This window comes from Lathyrus oleraceus, chromosome 7, assembly GCF_024323335.1.
Source record: "Lathyrus oleraceus cultivar Zhongwan6 chromosome 7, CAAS_Psat_ZW6_1.0, whole genome shotgun sequence".
Taxonomy (NCBI): domain Eukaryota; kingdom Viridiplantae; phylum Streptophyta; class Magnoliopsida; order Fabales; family Fabaceae; genus Lathyrus; species Lathyrus oleraceus.
Window position 1 is genome coordinate 416,719,300 of NC_066585.1, and position 17,343 is coordinate 416,736,642.

A 17,343-nucleotide genomic window follows, 5' to 3' on the forward strand; every position below is an offset into this window, starting at 1 on the left:
GTTGTGTTTGATGTTGTCTGCTGATAAGGATTGTTGGTGTTTTTTGTATAGATCAGTTGTAACCTGTAAAATAAGTAGCTGCATAGCAATATAATTCTTTGTTCTTGAGACAACATATGTGGCAGGAGAGTGTGAAAATTTAAGTACTTCGACATTACTCATGGTTCTCAAAACCTTTAGGAATCCAGGCACTGTTGATGTAGCTGCATCTTTCAAACACAGAAAAATCTCTTTCCATTCTTCTTCTGAAAGCCTGTTACCAAGGTCACCAGTGAGACGCACTAATCCAGCAACTCCAGTACTAGTTGGACCCTGAACAGGACTTCTAATGAACCCTGTCAGTACGGATACAACACCTGGTAGCTGAGACCTCACCATATCAAAGAAGGTGACAAACAAATCTATTAAACATTCTGATGCTACCGGAGAAGTCTCAGAATCCTATGTGTCTCCTTCAGTATGCACAGATACTGAAGATGAACAATGACCCTCTGGTATGTCTCGTTTTCCACATACTGAGTTATATACAAGGAAAACAACAGAACAAAAACTGCTATTCCAAAATGTGCGTGAGAATAGATAGCCATGATCCTTCAAAATGTTAAAAAGAACCTCCAACGAACTCTTTTTGATCACTGATCTTGGATCAGAAGTTAATTTTGACAACCCTGATAACAAAGGAATCCAAAAGGACACGTGATCATCGTTATCGGTAAGATCTTGTACATCAGAAACACCATTTGATAATACAACTGATGAGCCATCAATACTGCTCTTCTTATTGCATACAAGTCCTCCATCAACAATTCTGACTGCATAGAAACGAAGAAATGCAATTGCATTAAGGCTAAAATCACTATTGAACCGGCTATTTGTAAATGTCAAAAGGCGTCCCGCACAATTAGTGAAGGTCGTTATTTTTGCGGTTGCTATCCATCCTGAGAGAACCATTCCATCAGGTTCTTTCTCTTCATCAAATTCCTCTCTGTGTTTTATATTGATATCACATTTCAATTTCTGTTGAAAATCCTCTACTATAAGCATTGTACCACCAGTTACAAGAGAAGGAAACTCAACTAGGACCTTTTCAAGATTGGCATCATAAATTGCAACCATGTCGTCCTCAATATCACCAGCCTCATAGAGAAGGTTTGAAGCATTCATAATAAGTGGAAGGTTCATCCCAAGCTTAGCCTTGATGATCTTTTCAACAACGTCCTTCAACTTTGAGTGGTTTGTATTTATTTCAAGCAATACCGGACTCTCAGAGCAAACATAACATGATTTGTTTGGTTCAAATGGCTCCACTGGCATAAGCAACAGGTTTCTTGATGGGCGTTCCATATAATATGTCATTCTATATCTATTAACGTCATTTTTCAGCACCTTAATTGCTTCAATGATAATCAAACCAGCAATAACAACATTTGTTGTCGCCACAACATGCACAATGTTACCAGCATTTCCTTTAGCTTCAAAAAGACTGTGTAGAGATATGCCAAATGAAGCAGCCCGTATGTTTGCAGCTGCAATAACAAATTCTACAGCCAACTGGTCGTCTTTATCAAAGCTTAGATTGCCAACCTCCTTGTCTCTTTTCGTGAATAATAGTCTCAGTGCTTCAAGAAGTATTCTAGAATTTTCTCTAAGACTCCATACATCTTGTGGGTTCTTCATGCCCAAAGATGGCATGGCAGAAACTGATAATCCATCACCACAAGCATTATAGTTGTCCAGATTTCCATTCTGTTTAGCCAAATCATCAGAAAGGACATCCTTGCTGTATATAGGTTTAGGTCTATTTCGATTTTTCCATGTCTCCTCATTGGACAAAGCTAATTCAATGTTGTAACCAAATACATGATGAAATATTTTCCTTCCATATTGAGTAATATCTTCATCATTGTTATGTTCAAATATATCATCTACATTTTTTGACGAGCTGGTAGCATCACTTGAGCGAACATTTAAATCATTGTCTTGATTCTTGTCCCCAAATAACTTGGAAAATAGTAACTCCTTTGCCCACATAATGCACTGAACAAACTTTGATGGAGCACTAGTGATAGTACAGACCGGATACGTCTTGGGGCTGGTTGGATTTGGTCTAAATGCCATTTTTTTTGTAAATTTGTAAATTATATGACTCGTAATGATTGTAATATTTGATGTGAATGAAAAAAATGGGTGACCTTGTGGCAAAACAAAATTGTTCTCTTGTACCTTAGAACTTCCCGATATTCATGTGATGGGATACTTTATCCACATGCCATGTAAATGGATGATTAAAATTGAATGAATGAATGAATGAATACGTGGAATTTCTTGAATATGAAATGGAAAATTTTCCAATGTGAATGAAGAAATATGAATAAAAATTTCGAATATGAAATGTAGAAATATGAACATGAAATGGAGGATATGAATGTGAATGAAGAAAGAATGCAAACGAGTGATTGATGGGGAAAAATTTTCAGGACCAAAATCGGGGTATGACAGAAGGACATAGGAGTGGTCTGAGTGTTCATCCTGGTGCTACTAAAATGTATCAAGACTTAAAGAAAATGTTTTGGTGGCCAAAAATGAATAAGGAAGTAAACGAATTCGTTTATGCGTGTTTGACTTTCCAAAAGTCGAAGATTGAACACCAGAAGTCATCAGGAATGATGCAACCATTGAGCATTCATGAGTGGAAGTGGGACATGATTTCCTTGGATTTTCTGACGAGTTTATTAAACATGACTGAGGGATGTGATGCCATCTGGATTAACCGGTGTTGGTCATGTGTTGATGTCTAAGAAGCTTACATCGCATTTCATTGGTCCATTTCAGATTCTTTAGAGGGTAAGAGAGGCTGCCTATCGAGTTGCATTGCCTCCGTATCTTTTGAATCTTAATGATGTGTTTCATGTGTCTCAACTAATAAAATACATTCCCGATCTATCTCTTGTGATCCAATTGGATGATGTGGAAGTTAGAGACAATTTGACAGTTGAGACTTTACCGTTGACGATTGAGGATCATGAAGTGAAGCACTTGCAAGGCAAGTAGATTGCTTCATTGAAGGTTGTTTGGGGAGGTCATGTTGGTGGCAGAGTGACGTGGGAGCTCGAGAGTAGGATGAGAGAGTCTTATACAGAGCTTTTCCCGTCAGTTAATTTTTGAGGGAGGAAATTCTTTAAGTGGGGGAGAGGTGTAACGCCCTAATTTAATTAATCGTTTATTTACTTATTTATTAGATTCAATTGATTAAATTATTTAATTAATTATTTTATGTGATTTTGTTTTGTTTGTGGCGGCACTTGTGGTGAATTATGCTAATTTAATTAGTCTTTGTGGAATTTAATTAATTAAATTAATAGAATTGAGATAATAGTAGAGAGAATTAGGTGGTTAGTGGAGAGAAGTTGATGTTTAGTTAGTCCAAAATTACATTTTTGAGGAATTTAATTGGCTTAGTATATATTTTTAGAAAATTAGAACAAATAGGGTTTTTAGAGCATTTTGACAGAACGTGAAAAGAGAAGGTTAGAGAGCAAGAGCTTTTGATGAGAGAGCTAGAGCTTTGGAAAGGAGATCACATAGAAGGTTGCTTTTGCTGGAATTATAAGGTAAGGGGGGAGATTATTCATATTAGGGTGCCTTAATCATGAAATGGTAGAGATCCATTAACCTCTAATACGGTTTTTCTTTTCTTTATTGTTTGATGATAATATGATAAATGACGTGTGTGATTCTGATGTATGTCATGAACTGATGTGAATTTCGTATGTGATGTTGTGTTGCTTCATGTTCATGAGTTAACTAATTGGACGCTGAATTTGTGTGACAATTGGGTGTTTTAGGGTATGAACATAATTGAGTCATTCATGATAAAAATGATGAATTAATGTTAATTAATGAGTAATTGATGTGTTGGTCATAATAGAATGTGCAATTACTATGTTTTGAATGTTATAATGAGGGTTGGGATGAGGTGTGAGAGACAGAGATGAAGATGGAGCACGTGCGAGAAAACTAGTATTTTTGCATTATGGGCTTATGTCAATCGATTGACACCATATGTCAATCGATTACACGTGTGTTATTTTAGAAAAATATGGAAATTTTAACTATGACAATCGATTAATACAAGAAATTAATTGATTGTATGTAGCCCAAAGGCAAAACAAATAGAAAGGAAGTGTATAAAAGGTTTTGATGTCAATTGATTGACATCCCATGTCAATCGATTGATGATAGCCTTATTTTTATAAAAAAAATTAATTGAACCATGTTTTATTACCTGACTATTTTTGCTATAACTTTAATTCCGTAAGCTCAAATGAGGTGTCGTTTGAAGTGTTGGAGAGCTAATGCGCAGAGGTGTCTCATGGTAGTGCCTTGTGAGATAATTTATGGGTGAATGTATGTTCAGTATGTGAATATATGATGTGAATTATATGTATAATTGTGTGAATTATTGTACATGCTTGCCGATAATAGATGAGAAGAGTGGTTCGGAGTGAGAACTACTTGTAATGCATTAAATGCACGATGGGTTACACTCACCTTAGGGTTATAATCCTTACTATGTTGTTGTTGTATGGTTGTTTATAGTTAGAGTGAGTTGTATTAATCGATTGTGTTATTGTTATTGTATGATTATATGTCATACATCATATGTTATCGTTGTTGTGAAAGAGGCAAGTCACGAGTTCAGAGTAGGGACTAGTGACTTGTACCAAGCTCATAGTGGGGGCTCGTGGTTAAGAGAGGGGACCTGGTTCGTATGAAAAACCAAATGTTGAGTCAGTACCGTATGCATATAGAGTTGAATTGTGAGTCTGGTTCAAAGTGGGGACTGTTACATGTAACACCCTAAGCCCCAAAACTTATATACACTCGACAATATAAGGTGTCACCAACAATAATCCTTTGACAAATAAAACATTTTATTAACACGTAGAAGAAAATATTAACGTTATACCACACCTGTCATCACACACTCACCTTCAACCAGGGTATCATTGTGGCGGTATCAATAATATTTCAAATAATAAAACATTGCAACTTAGACTTTAGTCTCAATCTTCAAATTATAATAAATTGTTTTCAAAATAAAGATTTATCATATTCAACTCTTGAACAACTTTTACATAAACCAGTTAAAGCACTTAAACTCCAACAAAACATAATAAGCAAACAAACATTCTCAACCCCGATGTTGCAGGATCAGAGCAAAACTTCTAAAACAACGATAAAACTAAATGAAATAACTTCTGAAACTAACTTCCACTTATAACATCAAACTCTACTCCTGAGTTATCTACAAGATGTCCATGGTAGACAACATGAAATTAAAAGGGTGAGAAACAACAAACCAATATAAATAGTATGAAGAATACTAAGGTAGAGACCATACAATAAGCACACACTTAACAACCACATAGTCTCACAACCTTCTCAACAACATATACAAGTTCACATCCAATCAAAAACATCATGAATAATAAACCACATATGTAATCATGTATGCAAATGTACTTCACAATTAACTCATTATGGATGTGGTACCATTCATGAACACTCAGGTTCATCTCGCTCCCAATCCCCACATTAGGACCATGGCACACTGAATTATTACCATCACCATAGGTAACTCTTCACCAGCCACTCGCTCTTGATCTCCATCATCGGATCAGAGCACACCAAAGTTCGTTACCATCACCATAGGTAACGTTTCACTAATTCCTTACTAGAACTAGCTACTCGCTCCTAATCCATACTATCGGACCAGAGCACACCAAAATTGAACCGAAGACCGTACACTATGATGCATGACTCTTAACAACACACATTTTTACAAAAAAATGTTCACCAAAAGAATCATCATGCACATCTCACCATTTCTGCACAACATCATTCATCATAGGAAATAATTAATCAATGTTACGACAATAATAAACAACAACAAACAGAAGCAACTCAAAAAATATAACTTCATAAGTATTCATTTGTGTTACTTCAACAAAACAACAACACATCATTGTATAAACTTAACAATTTGCTTACCGATCATACAAATTATCAGAAACATTTCCATAGTAGACACATGAGTATAATTCAAACAATTTACCAAGCACTACCATGAGGTAGCTCTTCATGTTAGCTTCCCAACACTTTGAACGACGTCTCATTTGGACTTATGGAACATAAGTTACTGCCAAAATCATCGGATAGTGCAGCAAGAGACAAAACAGAATTTTGGAAAATTGACTAAGAACAATCGATTGACATGGGGTGTCAATCGATTTCCATCACATGCGTCTAGCTACTGAATTTGAAAAAAATCATATTTCCATGCATTATAATCGATTGTAATCCCCCTGCAATCAATTGCAATGCTTATTTTTTTTTCACTTTTTGAAGGCACGCAATCGATTGACTAGGAATGTCATCGATTGACATTGCAATATTTCTAAAAAAAATCAGATTCTCTCATACTATCTTCATCCCTCTCTTCTCAAAACTCTCATAGATCATTCCAAATTATTTCTCACAAATTTAATAGACTCAAACATGATTTTTAACACTTAATCATACTAGCGTAATCATTAACATATAAATCACTTTTTTCATCAATTTCATCATATATTCATGATTATTCAAACATTGATTCAATCATAACAACACTTATAAAACACAAAATCAACGATCAATTTCCATAAAATTCATCATGTAATAAGTCATCAAAAGAAAGCTTAGAACCCTAATGAGATTAAGTACTTCTCATTACTACCCAATCATGCAATACACCTAATTAGTATCCCTTTCTCCCCCCATTGCCTTGGATTTTCCAGCAATATGCCATTTCACGCTCTACCAATGACGTCTTCCTTTTTGCCATAGCCTTTTTCTTCTTCTCACCATAAAATTATGTTTTATATAAAAACTCTCCAATTGTTCTTACTCCAAAGGTAAATTAGGGTTTTCTACACACTTCCTTCCAATTACCTCATTAATCCTCAATTTTCTTAATTCACACTATTTCCCCAACTCCATAACTCCTTGCTCCCATATATTTCTCCAAATTCTCCATATTGGCTAAATTATATCATTTTACTATTTTATTTAATTAATTTAAATAAAATACGAATTATTCTAATAATTAATTAACATTCTAATTAATTCTAAGCAACTATGTCAAGCTCTTACTCTCTCTATACATCTGCTTAAAGAATATTTCCCCCATAACCACACAATAGATAATTAAAACACCAATTAATCAAATAAAATTCTAAACATTTTAATCAAATTAATTAATCGAATTTGGGGTGTTACAAATCTCCCCCACTTAGAAAACACTTCACTCTCGAAATTACCTGAAGGAAACAGAGTCAGATACGACTCTCTCATCTGAATCTCCAGCTCCTAAGTTCTTCTTCCACCAGCTATTCCTCCCTACACTAACTTAACCAATACAATCTCTTTACCACGTAACTTATTCACCTCCCGATCATGTATCTGCATGGGTGATGCCTCAATAATCTGGTTCTCCCCCACTTGTATATCGTCCACTTGGATCACATGAGACGGGTCTGGAAAGTGTCTCCTCAACTAAGACACATGAAACACATCATGAAGATTAGCAAACGGTGATGGTGAGGCAATCTTATATGCCACCTCTCATATCCTCTACAAGATCTGGTACGGACCAATAAAACATGGCGTGAGCTTTCAATACTTCAAGGCTCGACCAACACTGGTTACTAGAGTAACTCTAAAAAACACATGGTCTCCCTCTTATAACTCAAGTGATTTCCTCCTCTTATCATGGTAACTCTTCTGGTGACTCTGTGAAGCTTTCATCTTCTCTTGGATTATCTTGATCTTCTCAGAAGTTTGTCGCACAATCTAAGGTCCAATCATTGCACTCTCTCCAGATTCATACCAACACAGAGGTGTCCTACACCTCCTACCATACAATGCCTCGAACGGGGCCATCCCAATACTAAAATGGAAACTATTATTGTAAGTGAACTCAATCAGTGACAAGGAGTTATCCCAAGCACCTCATTGTTCTAGAGCACAATCCCTCAACAAATCCTCCAAGGATTGAATAATCCTCTTTATTTGACCATCTGTCTGCGGATGATAAGAAGAACTCAATTTTAACTTAGTACCCAATGCCTCTTGAAAACTCTTCCAAAACCTCGACGTGAACCTCAGATCTCTATCCGACATAATGCTCGATGGAATACCATGCAAGCTAACGATCTTCTCAATGTACAACTCAACCAACTTCTGCAAAGGATAATTGATCTTAATCGATATGAAATGAGTCAATTTATTCACCCTGTCAATAATCACCCAAATGGAATCATATCCCTTCGTCATCCTCGACAAACTTGTCAAGAAGTCCATGGAAATTATATCCCATTTCCACTTAGGAATACTCAATGGTAGCATCAAACTCAATGACTTCTGATGTTCAATCTTCGACTTTCGACAAGTCAAACAAGCATACACAAACTCAGCTACTTCCTTCTTCATTCTTGGCCAACAAAACAATTCTTTAAGTCTTGATACATTTTAGTGGGGCACCAGGATGAATACTCAACTCACTTTAGTGACCCTCCTTAAGAATATTATTCTTAAGCTCGGGTAAATCTAGCATGTAAACCCTGTCTCTTAAACTCATAACACCATTTTCATCAATTCTGAAGTCACCACCCTTATCTTGATTGATTAACATAAGTCAGTCAACCAATCCATATCAGTCTTCTAACCCTTTCTGATCTCTTCAAGGATACCACTGGTCAGCTTTAACATTCCCAACTTCACATTATTAAGTGTCTCTTCACATACCAAACTCATGTCTCAGAATTGCTCAATCAATTCCAACTCTTTGACCATCAACATCGACATATGCAACAACTTCCTACTCAATGCGCCAGCTAAAACATTAGCTTTACCTGAATGTTAACTCAGGCCAAAATCATAATCTTTAAAAAACTCGAGCCATCCTCTCTGACTCATATTCAACTCCTTATGATAAAATAAATACTTCAAACTCTTGTGATCACTGAACACTTTAAATCTGGATCCAAACAAATAAGGTTTCTAAATCTTCAACGTGAATACCACAGTTGCTAACTCAATATCATATGTAGGGTAGTTCCTTTCCTGAACTCTCAACGGTGTAGAAGAATAAGCCATAACTTGACCATTATGCATTAGCCAACCTCCTAGACCTATCTTCAAAGCATCATAATACACAACAAAGAATTCACTTGGATTAGACAAAATCAAAATTGGAGTCGATGTCAACTTCTTCTTGAGTTCTTGTAAACTTTCTTCACAATGCACATCCCAAACGTAGGCATGACCCTTTCGAGTCAACTGAGTCAAAGTCAACGCTAACTTCAAAAGACCTTCAATGAACTTCCTGTAGTAACCATCCAACCCAAGAAAACTTCTAATCTCCATAACAGACATCAGATTCTCCCATTGTAACACAACATCTATCTTCGATGGATCCACAACTATACCACCACTAGAAATCATGTGACCAAGGAAATTCACTTCTCACAACCAGAACTCTCACTTGGATAACTTCGCATACACCTGGTTCTCTTTCAATGTATGTAATACAACTCTCACATATTCCACATGCTCTTTCTCAGTCTTCAAGTATATTAAGATGTCATCTATAACCACAACCACAAACCGATCTAAATACATATGAAAGATCTTATTCATGTACTCCTTGAACAGTCCAGGCGCACTAGACACCCTAAACGGCATTACCGAATACTCGTAATGACCATACCTTGTTCTAAATGCAGACTTCTGAATAAAGCTTCATACAAATTTGATGATAACCCGAACGCAAATCTATCTTGCTAAACACACAAGCACCTACCAACTGGTACATCAAATCATCAATCCTAAAAAATGGATACTTGTTCTTTATAGTCACCTTATTCATCTTCTGATAGTCAACACATAACCTCATACTACCATCTTTCCTCTTTACTAGCAACACATGCGCACCCCACAGCAAAACACTCGGATGAACAAACTTCTTTTCAAGCAGATCTTCAAGTTGCTTCTTTAATTCACTCAACTCTGAGGTCTGCATTCTATAAGGAGCCATCTACATCGGGCTAGTACCATGTACTAAGTCTAACTAAACTCAACTTCGCGCTCCGGCGGAAATCACTGATATCGTCTAGAAATACTTCCGGAAAGTCACACACCACAGGTAGCTCGTTAATCACAACTTTGCTTTCTGCCTTCATAGAATCTAATATCATAAACACCTTGGCGTCATCCTTCATTAAGTCATCTACTTGCTTAGCAGACACAAATAACTCATCAATGGCATCAACTCCAGAAATCACATTGACTTGTCGAAACAATTAACATGAACTTCTAATCTTAACCTTCAACAAACTCAGAAAACAACACTGACTTATCCAACAATCGGAACTCTTGCAAACAACTACACGACGAACCAATCCTCCATACATAAAACATCTCACAGAAGCATAAGCTTTTCCCACGATTGTTTCAATCCCGTTCCTGCAGAAAAGCGGTTAGAAAAATAAACAAGTATCGATAGTGTTTCACACACATGGCGTAAACCAGGGAACAATCATCATGACAAAACTTGGTTGGGAAGATCAACCTGCTATGATACCATTATGCAACACCCTAAACCCATAAACTTATATATTAAGCATTACTCAACAATCCAAGGTGTCACCAACGATAATATTTTAATAAATCAAACATTTGATAAATATGCAGCAGAAAATATTAACATCATATAACGCTTGTCATAGCACACTCACCTTCACTCAGGGTATCATTACGGTGGTATCGGTATTATTTTAAATAATAAAACATTGCAACTTATAATTTTAGTCTCAATCTTCAAATTACAATAATTTTTTTTCAAAATTAAGAGTTATCGTATTCAACTCTCGAATAACTTTCATATAAACCAATTAAAGCAATTAAACTCCAACAAAACATAATAAGCAAACAAACATTCCCAACCCCGATGTTACAAGATCAGAGAAAAACTTCTAATACAATGATAAAACTAAACGAAGTAACTCCAGAAGCTAACTTCCACTTACAACAACCAACTATACTCTTGAGTTATCTGCAAGATGTCCATGGTGGACCACATGAAAGCAAAGGGGTGAGAAACAACACACCAATATAAATAGTGTAAAGAATGCTAAGTTAGAGAATATACAACAAGCATACATTCAATTGCACACTCGGTAATTATATAGTCTCACTCCCTTCATAACAACATATACAAATTCATATTCAATCAACAACAACATGAATAATCAACCATATATGCAATCATGTATGCAAATATACTCTACAATTGACTCATTATGCATGTGGTACCATTCATGAACACTCAGTTTTATCTCAATCCCAATCCCCACCATAGGACCAGAGCACACGAAATTGTTACCATCATCATAGGTAACGTTTCACCAGCCCCCACCTAGAACCTTCTACTCGCTTCCTATCCCCACCATAAGACCGGAGCTCACCGAAGTTCGTTACCATCACCATTACTAATACTTCACTAATTCCTCATTAGAACTAGCTAATCGCTCCTGATCCATAACACCGGGCCAGATCATACCAAAACTAGACCAAAGTTTGTACACCATGATCCTGAAGGTTGAGAAAACAAGAAATGGGGGTTTGAATTGTTTTGGAAATTAAAGCTTTTTTAGAAAAATAAACACACAGAATTTTATACTGGTTTGCTTGAAATTCAAAGCTACTCCAGTCCACCCGACCAAGGTGATTTCGCCTTCAAAAGGACTTAATCCACTAATCTTGAAAGATTACACAACCAATCGTCTAAGAGAATAATCTCTTAGTCCTCTCAAGTATACAGACTGCGCAGAGTCACTTGAGGAAATAGTTTAAGCAAAAGTAAATTGTAATGTAAGGTGCTTCTAATAGTAAGCAAGTATTACAGAAAAAATATGAGAGCAAAAGCTTTTCACGTAAGAGCAGCAGCTCGTGAAAAAGAGAGAGAATGAAAGATGTTTCTGTGTGTCTTAGGTGTGTCTCTCTAGTGAGGTAATCTGTCCTTTATATAGTAGTTGTGAAGGACTGTTGAAGTGATGACAGAATCTTGGTCATTGAAGAATAATTAATGTCATTACTTCTGTTGTTTCTTTCTAAAAACATTTTGTCCGCCTCTTTAATCCTTTCTTTAAATACTTTCTTTCCATAATGAGATTCTTTTCGGTTACGCATTCTGGACCTGTGAATCTGCATCAGAGTCTTGATGTACCAGAGTTAGTCTTCAGAGGATGATTAAGTCTGACTTCATCAGAGCTTCTCAGTGCTCTAGACTTCTTAAGTATCAGAGTCTAAATCCAGTAGTCTTGTTGGAGCTTCTGACTTCTTGTTGTCTCTCTTTGATCAGAATCAGAACCTTCTGGACGTATTCCTTTCTGAGTGGCATCTGATCATCTAATACTTTTATCTGATGTGATTTTGTATCTGATGTATGGTCAGAGTCCTACGTAAATGTTCAGAGTCCTGTGCACTAAGAGAAAATCTTGTTAGAGTACTATTTTTGGTTTCATCCTTTGTTATCATTAAAATCTTAGAGATATATTGTTAGAACTAACTTTGTTCTTACAATCTCCCCCTTTTTGATGATGACAAAACAGTTCAGATTAAAGATGAAACATTTAAAGAATTTCTTAGATCAGATATTACAGTGGGCTCCCCCTGAGATAGATCTCGGATAGTTCTGAAGTTCTTACCGGACCTTCCATGGTTTGTTGCTTTTGGCTACTTTCCTGCATATCTTAAGTCATTTTTAGAGAAAATGTTTGCAGTGTTTGAATAGAATTAGATATGTTTTCATCAGAGTTGTTTATAGTTCTCCCCCTTTTTGTCATAATCAAAAAGACTTAGCAAACAGACTTAGCAAAAGTTGATGTTAATAGATAAGCATTTACATAAGCCAGAAAAGCAAGAAACACACATTGAAACACATAAAGCAACAAGCAAAGCAGAGAGAGCAACAAGCAAATCAAAAAGTAACAAACAGAAATAGCCTAGGTGCCTAAGGGTTTGGAGGAGGAGGCATCCTCTAGAGCAGCTGGGACAGCATGTTCTGAATGTTTACATTAACAGAGTCTTGTTGCTCCAGTCTGACGCGAACTACCTGTTGTTCTTTCTGCAGCTCTTCCAAGGTCTTCAGGACCAGAGGGACGAATCCATCGTTGGAGGACTCCCCCTGAGTCAGTGCATCATTTCTGGCTTTGGCAGCAGATTCTTCAGCAAGGCACGCTGCTTCTTCAGCGTCAGCTTTGGGTTTTGTCTCAGCTTCAGCAACAGCAGCATTAGCAAGAGCTTTGGCTTCAGCTTCTCTGATTCTCTGAAGTTCTTCTTGTCTCGCTTTCTCTTCAGCTTCCTGTCTTGCCCTCTCCTCAGCTTCTCTGGCTAGACGTTCTTGGAGTCTGATCTCAGCGTCTCTGATGAAGTCATTGCGGACTTGTTCAGAGAGGCCTTTCAGCTTGAAGGTTTTAGAGGTCATCCAACTTATCATTCTGTTCCAATGAGTCCTTACAACGGAGGGATCATCACTGATGCCAGAGTTGATGGTCAGAGACTTGACCTTTTCAACTGAAGACTCTGCAAAACCATGATTGCTTCTTCAAGGGTCAGAAGGGTGGTTTCTGGTTCATTGGCAGAGGCTTGGGAGGGTGAGGTGGGGGCACTTAGGTTAAGTGTGGGAGTTGTTGGGTCAACGGTGGTAATGGGTTGGGGTATTTCAGAGTGTGATGGTTCAGATGGTTATGAGTCAGAGTGGATTGGTTCTGATGGTTGTGGTTCAGGGTGAGTTGGTTCTGAAGGTGGAGGTTCATAAGTGGTTGTGTTTGGATTTTCCGGAGGAGGGGAAGTGACTTCAGGTTTAGGGTTAGAATTTGATGGCTTTTGAGAGGCCATAACCCAATCTTGGAGCTGAGCCAGAGTGGGGGAGTGAGGGTCAGAAGGTTCAGTATCAGATGAGAGGACATAGTAAGGTGGGTATTATGGAGATGGTGATGAAGATGGTGAAGTGGTTTCATTTAGCATTTCTGCTTCTGAAACAGGTAGAGATGTGGTGGCAAGGTTGAATTTTTGGGATGGTGGGTTAGAGGGTCTGGTGGTTGAGGGAGAAGTAGCAGCACTTGTGTACATAGGGTTTGATTGAGGAAGTAAAGAAGCAACATGTTTAATTTTTATAAAGGGAGGGAGAGATACAAACTTACCAGGAGATCCAACCAGAGGCACTAGGGGTCTTGATCCAGATGTTTCTCCCAGCTTCGCTTTCTTCGCCTGCTTGGTCTTCTCAGAGGGCTCTCGCATCCTCTTCTGGAAGTTTGGTGGAAACTACGGTAGCCAGTCTACTGAGAAATCTGTGATATCCACCCCTTGCTTGTACAGATCCTCTAGATAGTAAGAAATTACCTCTGGAGGGTCGATCTTGGAGAATAAGTAAAGTCCGTTGGGAATCTCCCTCTGATCTCTAAGTGCTTCCCGGGAGGTATCAAGTGTTGGTTTGGCTCTCACTTGATCTATGATTCCCATGCTCTTCAGATTGCGAGCATTCAGAGGTCTTCTAGTATCAATCATGACGTCTTCCATGAGTCTGAGCTTAATTAGATGGTCCACGAGGCCGCTTTCAATCAGCACATCAGAGATCAGTCTCCCCAGAGGGATGTAGTTTCTTGGCTTTATATTGTTTCTTGTATCTTTCACGGAGTCTCGGAGATACTTGAATAGGAGTGCAGGTAGGCAAAGCTTTAGACCCTTGTGAATGCATTAGAGGATGCACTTCTGGTCTGTGTTGATGTAGTCTGAGGAGTTGGAGGCTAGACGGTGATGGATGGTGCCTAAGATAATCTTCAGCCATACCCGGAGGTTCTGGTGCAGTTCCTTGTTCTTGGAATGCTTGCCTTCAGCATTCTGTTGGAATATTGTAGGGTTTATCTCCTGGGACAGATACTTTGCCCTAGGGTTGATGTTGTATATGCGTCTTCCTCCAGTCTTCTCCATGTTTAGAAGAGAAGTAATTTATTTCTCTGTGATAACTATCTTGACTCCCAGAACATAGGATATAATGTAGTGATCATCAGAGTCAGCGAAGCGCCAGAACTCCTTCACCAGATTCGTGTATATTGGGCCATAGAGACGTTGAAAATAATTTTCCCACCCTTGCTTCTTCAGTTCATCAGTGAGGTCGACGCCATTTCTTTTCATGTTATCAAAGTCCACCAAGGTTTCACACAGAACTTCCAGTTTCTCAAACGGAGTTGCAATATGAATGTGAGGCTCACGATCAAGAACGTGAGGTTCTTTATAGATGGGAGTGGAAATGACGTCGGTGACTGCATGGTTTTGTTGACTGGAACTTAGGGCTTGCTCAGTTGAGTTCATCTGTTGAGAGAAGTTGTACACTGACTGCTGCTGAGAATCCATGCAGAATGTTGAAGATGAGATGAATGTTGAAGAACTTTAGAAAGAACTGCAGAAAGGCCTTTGAGAGATGAGAGAACTGAGAGAGAGGGTTAGGTGAGTTCGTGAGTGTAAAAGTGTGCAATTGTGAAATGTGAAAAATATATATACCCAAATTAGGGCGCATGCAAAACGACACATAAGTGAGAGTTTAAAGATAGCATATAAACCAAGTACGCACGCTAGAGAGGAGAATGATTACAGCTCATAAATGATGTCTAATCCCAAAATCAGCACACTGCTCGAGGAGATATCAAGAGTCTGTTTCTTGATTACTGCTAGACAGCTGTCTAGAAGTTCCAAGGTCAGACGCATGATGCTCCATGTGTTACTTTATCTGATCTTCAGGAATACCAAAGGGTTGGTTCCTAGAGATTTCTAACTCAGATGACTTCTAACTGGTAGTAGCATCAGAGTTAGGTACAAAATCCAGTTGTTTACTTCAGAGTCTTATTTTGCTATCTTAGAGGCACATTTCATTCAGGACACTTTTGAATGTTTAGATTTTTTAAGATAAAAGAGAATCTATCTTCATCAAGGGGTTTGGTAAAAATGTCAGCCCATTGATGGTCTGTATCAATAAATTTTAAGGTTACTGCCCCTTTCTGAACATAGTCTCTAATGAAATGATGTTTTATTTCTATGTGCTTAGCTCTGGAATTCAAAATAGGATTCTTACTTAAACAGATGGCAGCATTATTGTCACAAAATATAGGGATGTTACTCTCAAAGATTTGAAGATCTTCTAGTTGATTCTTCATCCAGAGCATCTGAGTGGTACATAGTGATGCTGAAATATATTCTGCTTCTGCAGTGGACAGCGCTATGGTTGATTGCCTTTTGTTGGCCCAGGATATCAGATTCTTTCCCAAAAGCTGACAGTTCCCAGATGTACTTTTATGTTCCATTATGTCCCCTGCGCAATCTGCATCACAGTAACCAGGAAGTCTATACTCTGATGTTTTCTCATACATCAGGCCCATGTTAGGAGTTCCTTTCAGATACCTGAGTATTCTTTTAACAGCTATTAAATGAGATTCTCTAGGATCTGATTGGAATCTGGAACAAAGACATACACTAAACAAAATATCAGGACGTGTAGCAGTCAGATAGAGAAGAGATCTTATCATACCACGATAGAGCTTCTGACAAACCTTCTGACTAACTTCTTCTTTTTCCAGAATACAAGTTGGATGCATAGGTGTCTTAGCAGGTTTGCATTCCTCCATTTCGAATTTCTTCAGAATGTCTTTAATGTATTTACTTTGATGAACATAGGTGGCTTCTGAAGCTTGATTGATTTGAATTCCTAAAAAGAACTTTAGTTCTTGCATTAAGCTCATTTCAAATTCTGCCTGCATTAGCTCAGAGAATTCTTGACATACAGAAGGGTTAGCTGAACCAAAAATAATGTCATCAACATATATCTGGCATATCATGAGGTCATTATTAATGTTTTTACAGAAGAGTGTAGAGTCAACTTTTCCTCTAATAAAGTCATGTTCTAGAAAAAAATTGCTTAGTCTTTCATACCAAGCTCTAGGATCTTGTTTTAAGCCGTATAATGATTTCTTAAGTTTAAAAACCTGTTCTGGACAATTTGAGTTTTCAAAACCTGGAGGTTGATTGACATACACTTCTTCTAATATATAGCCATTAAGAAATGCACTCTTGACATCCATTTGATATAGTTTGATTGAATGATTTACAACAAATGAAACAAGTAAGCGAATAGATTCTAACCTGGCGACTGGGGCAAAGGTTTCGTTGTAGTCAATGCCTTCTTGT

The 17,343-nt window shown here is 37.6% G+C and overlaps 2 protein-coding genes across 2 annotated transcripts; both read right to left on the reverse strand.

The window, feature by feature from the left end:
* Positions 1-441: 441 nt before the first annotated feature.
* On the reverse strand, positions 442-2,118 carry LOC127104131 (SUMO-activating enzyme subunit 2-like). Its single transcript, XM_051041335.1, has one exon. The coding sequence runs from the start codon at positions 2,116-2,118 to the stop codon at positions 442-444; it is 1,677 nt and encodes a 558-aa protein (XP_050897292.1).
* Positions 2,119-9,105: 6,987 nt separating this feature from the next.
* Positions 9,106-9,549, reverse strand: LOC127104132 (uncharacterized mitochondrial protein AtMg00860-like). Its single transcript, XM_051041337.1, has one exon. The coding sequence runs from the start codon at positions 9,547-9,549 to the stop codon at positions 9,106-9,108; it is 444 nt and encodes a 147-aa protein (XP_050897294.1).
* Positions 9,550-17,343: the final 7,794 nt, after the last annotated feature.

Coding starts and splice junctions, on each gene's coding strand:
- LOC127104131 (XM_051041335.1), bottom strand. CDS start 2,118: ATGGCATTTAGACCAAATCCAACCAGCCCCAAGACGTATCCGGTCTGT.
- LOC127104132 (XM_051041337.1), bottom strand. CDS start 9,549: ATGATTTCTAGTGGTGGTATAGTTGTGGATCCATCGAAGATAGATGTT.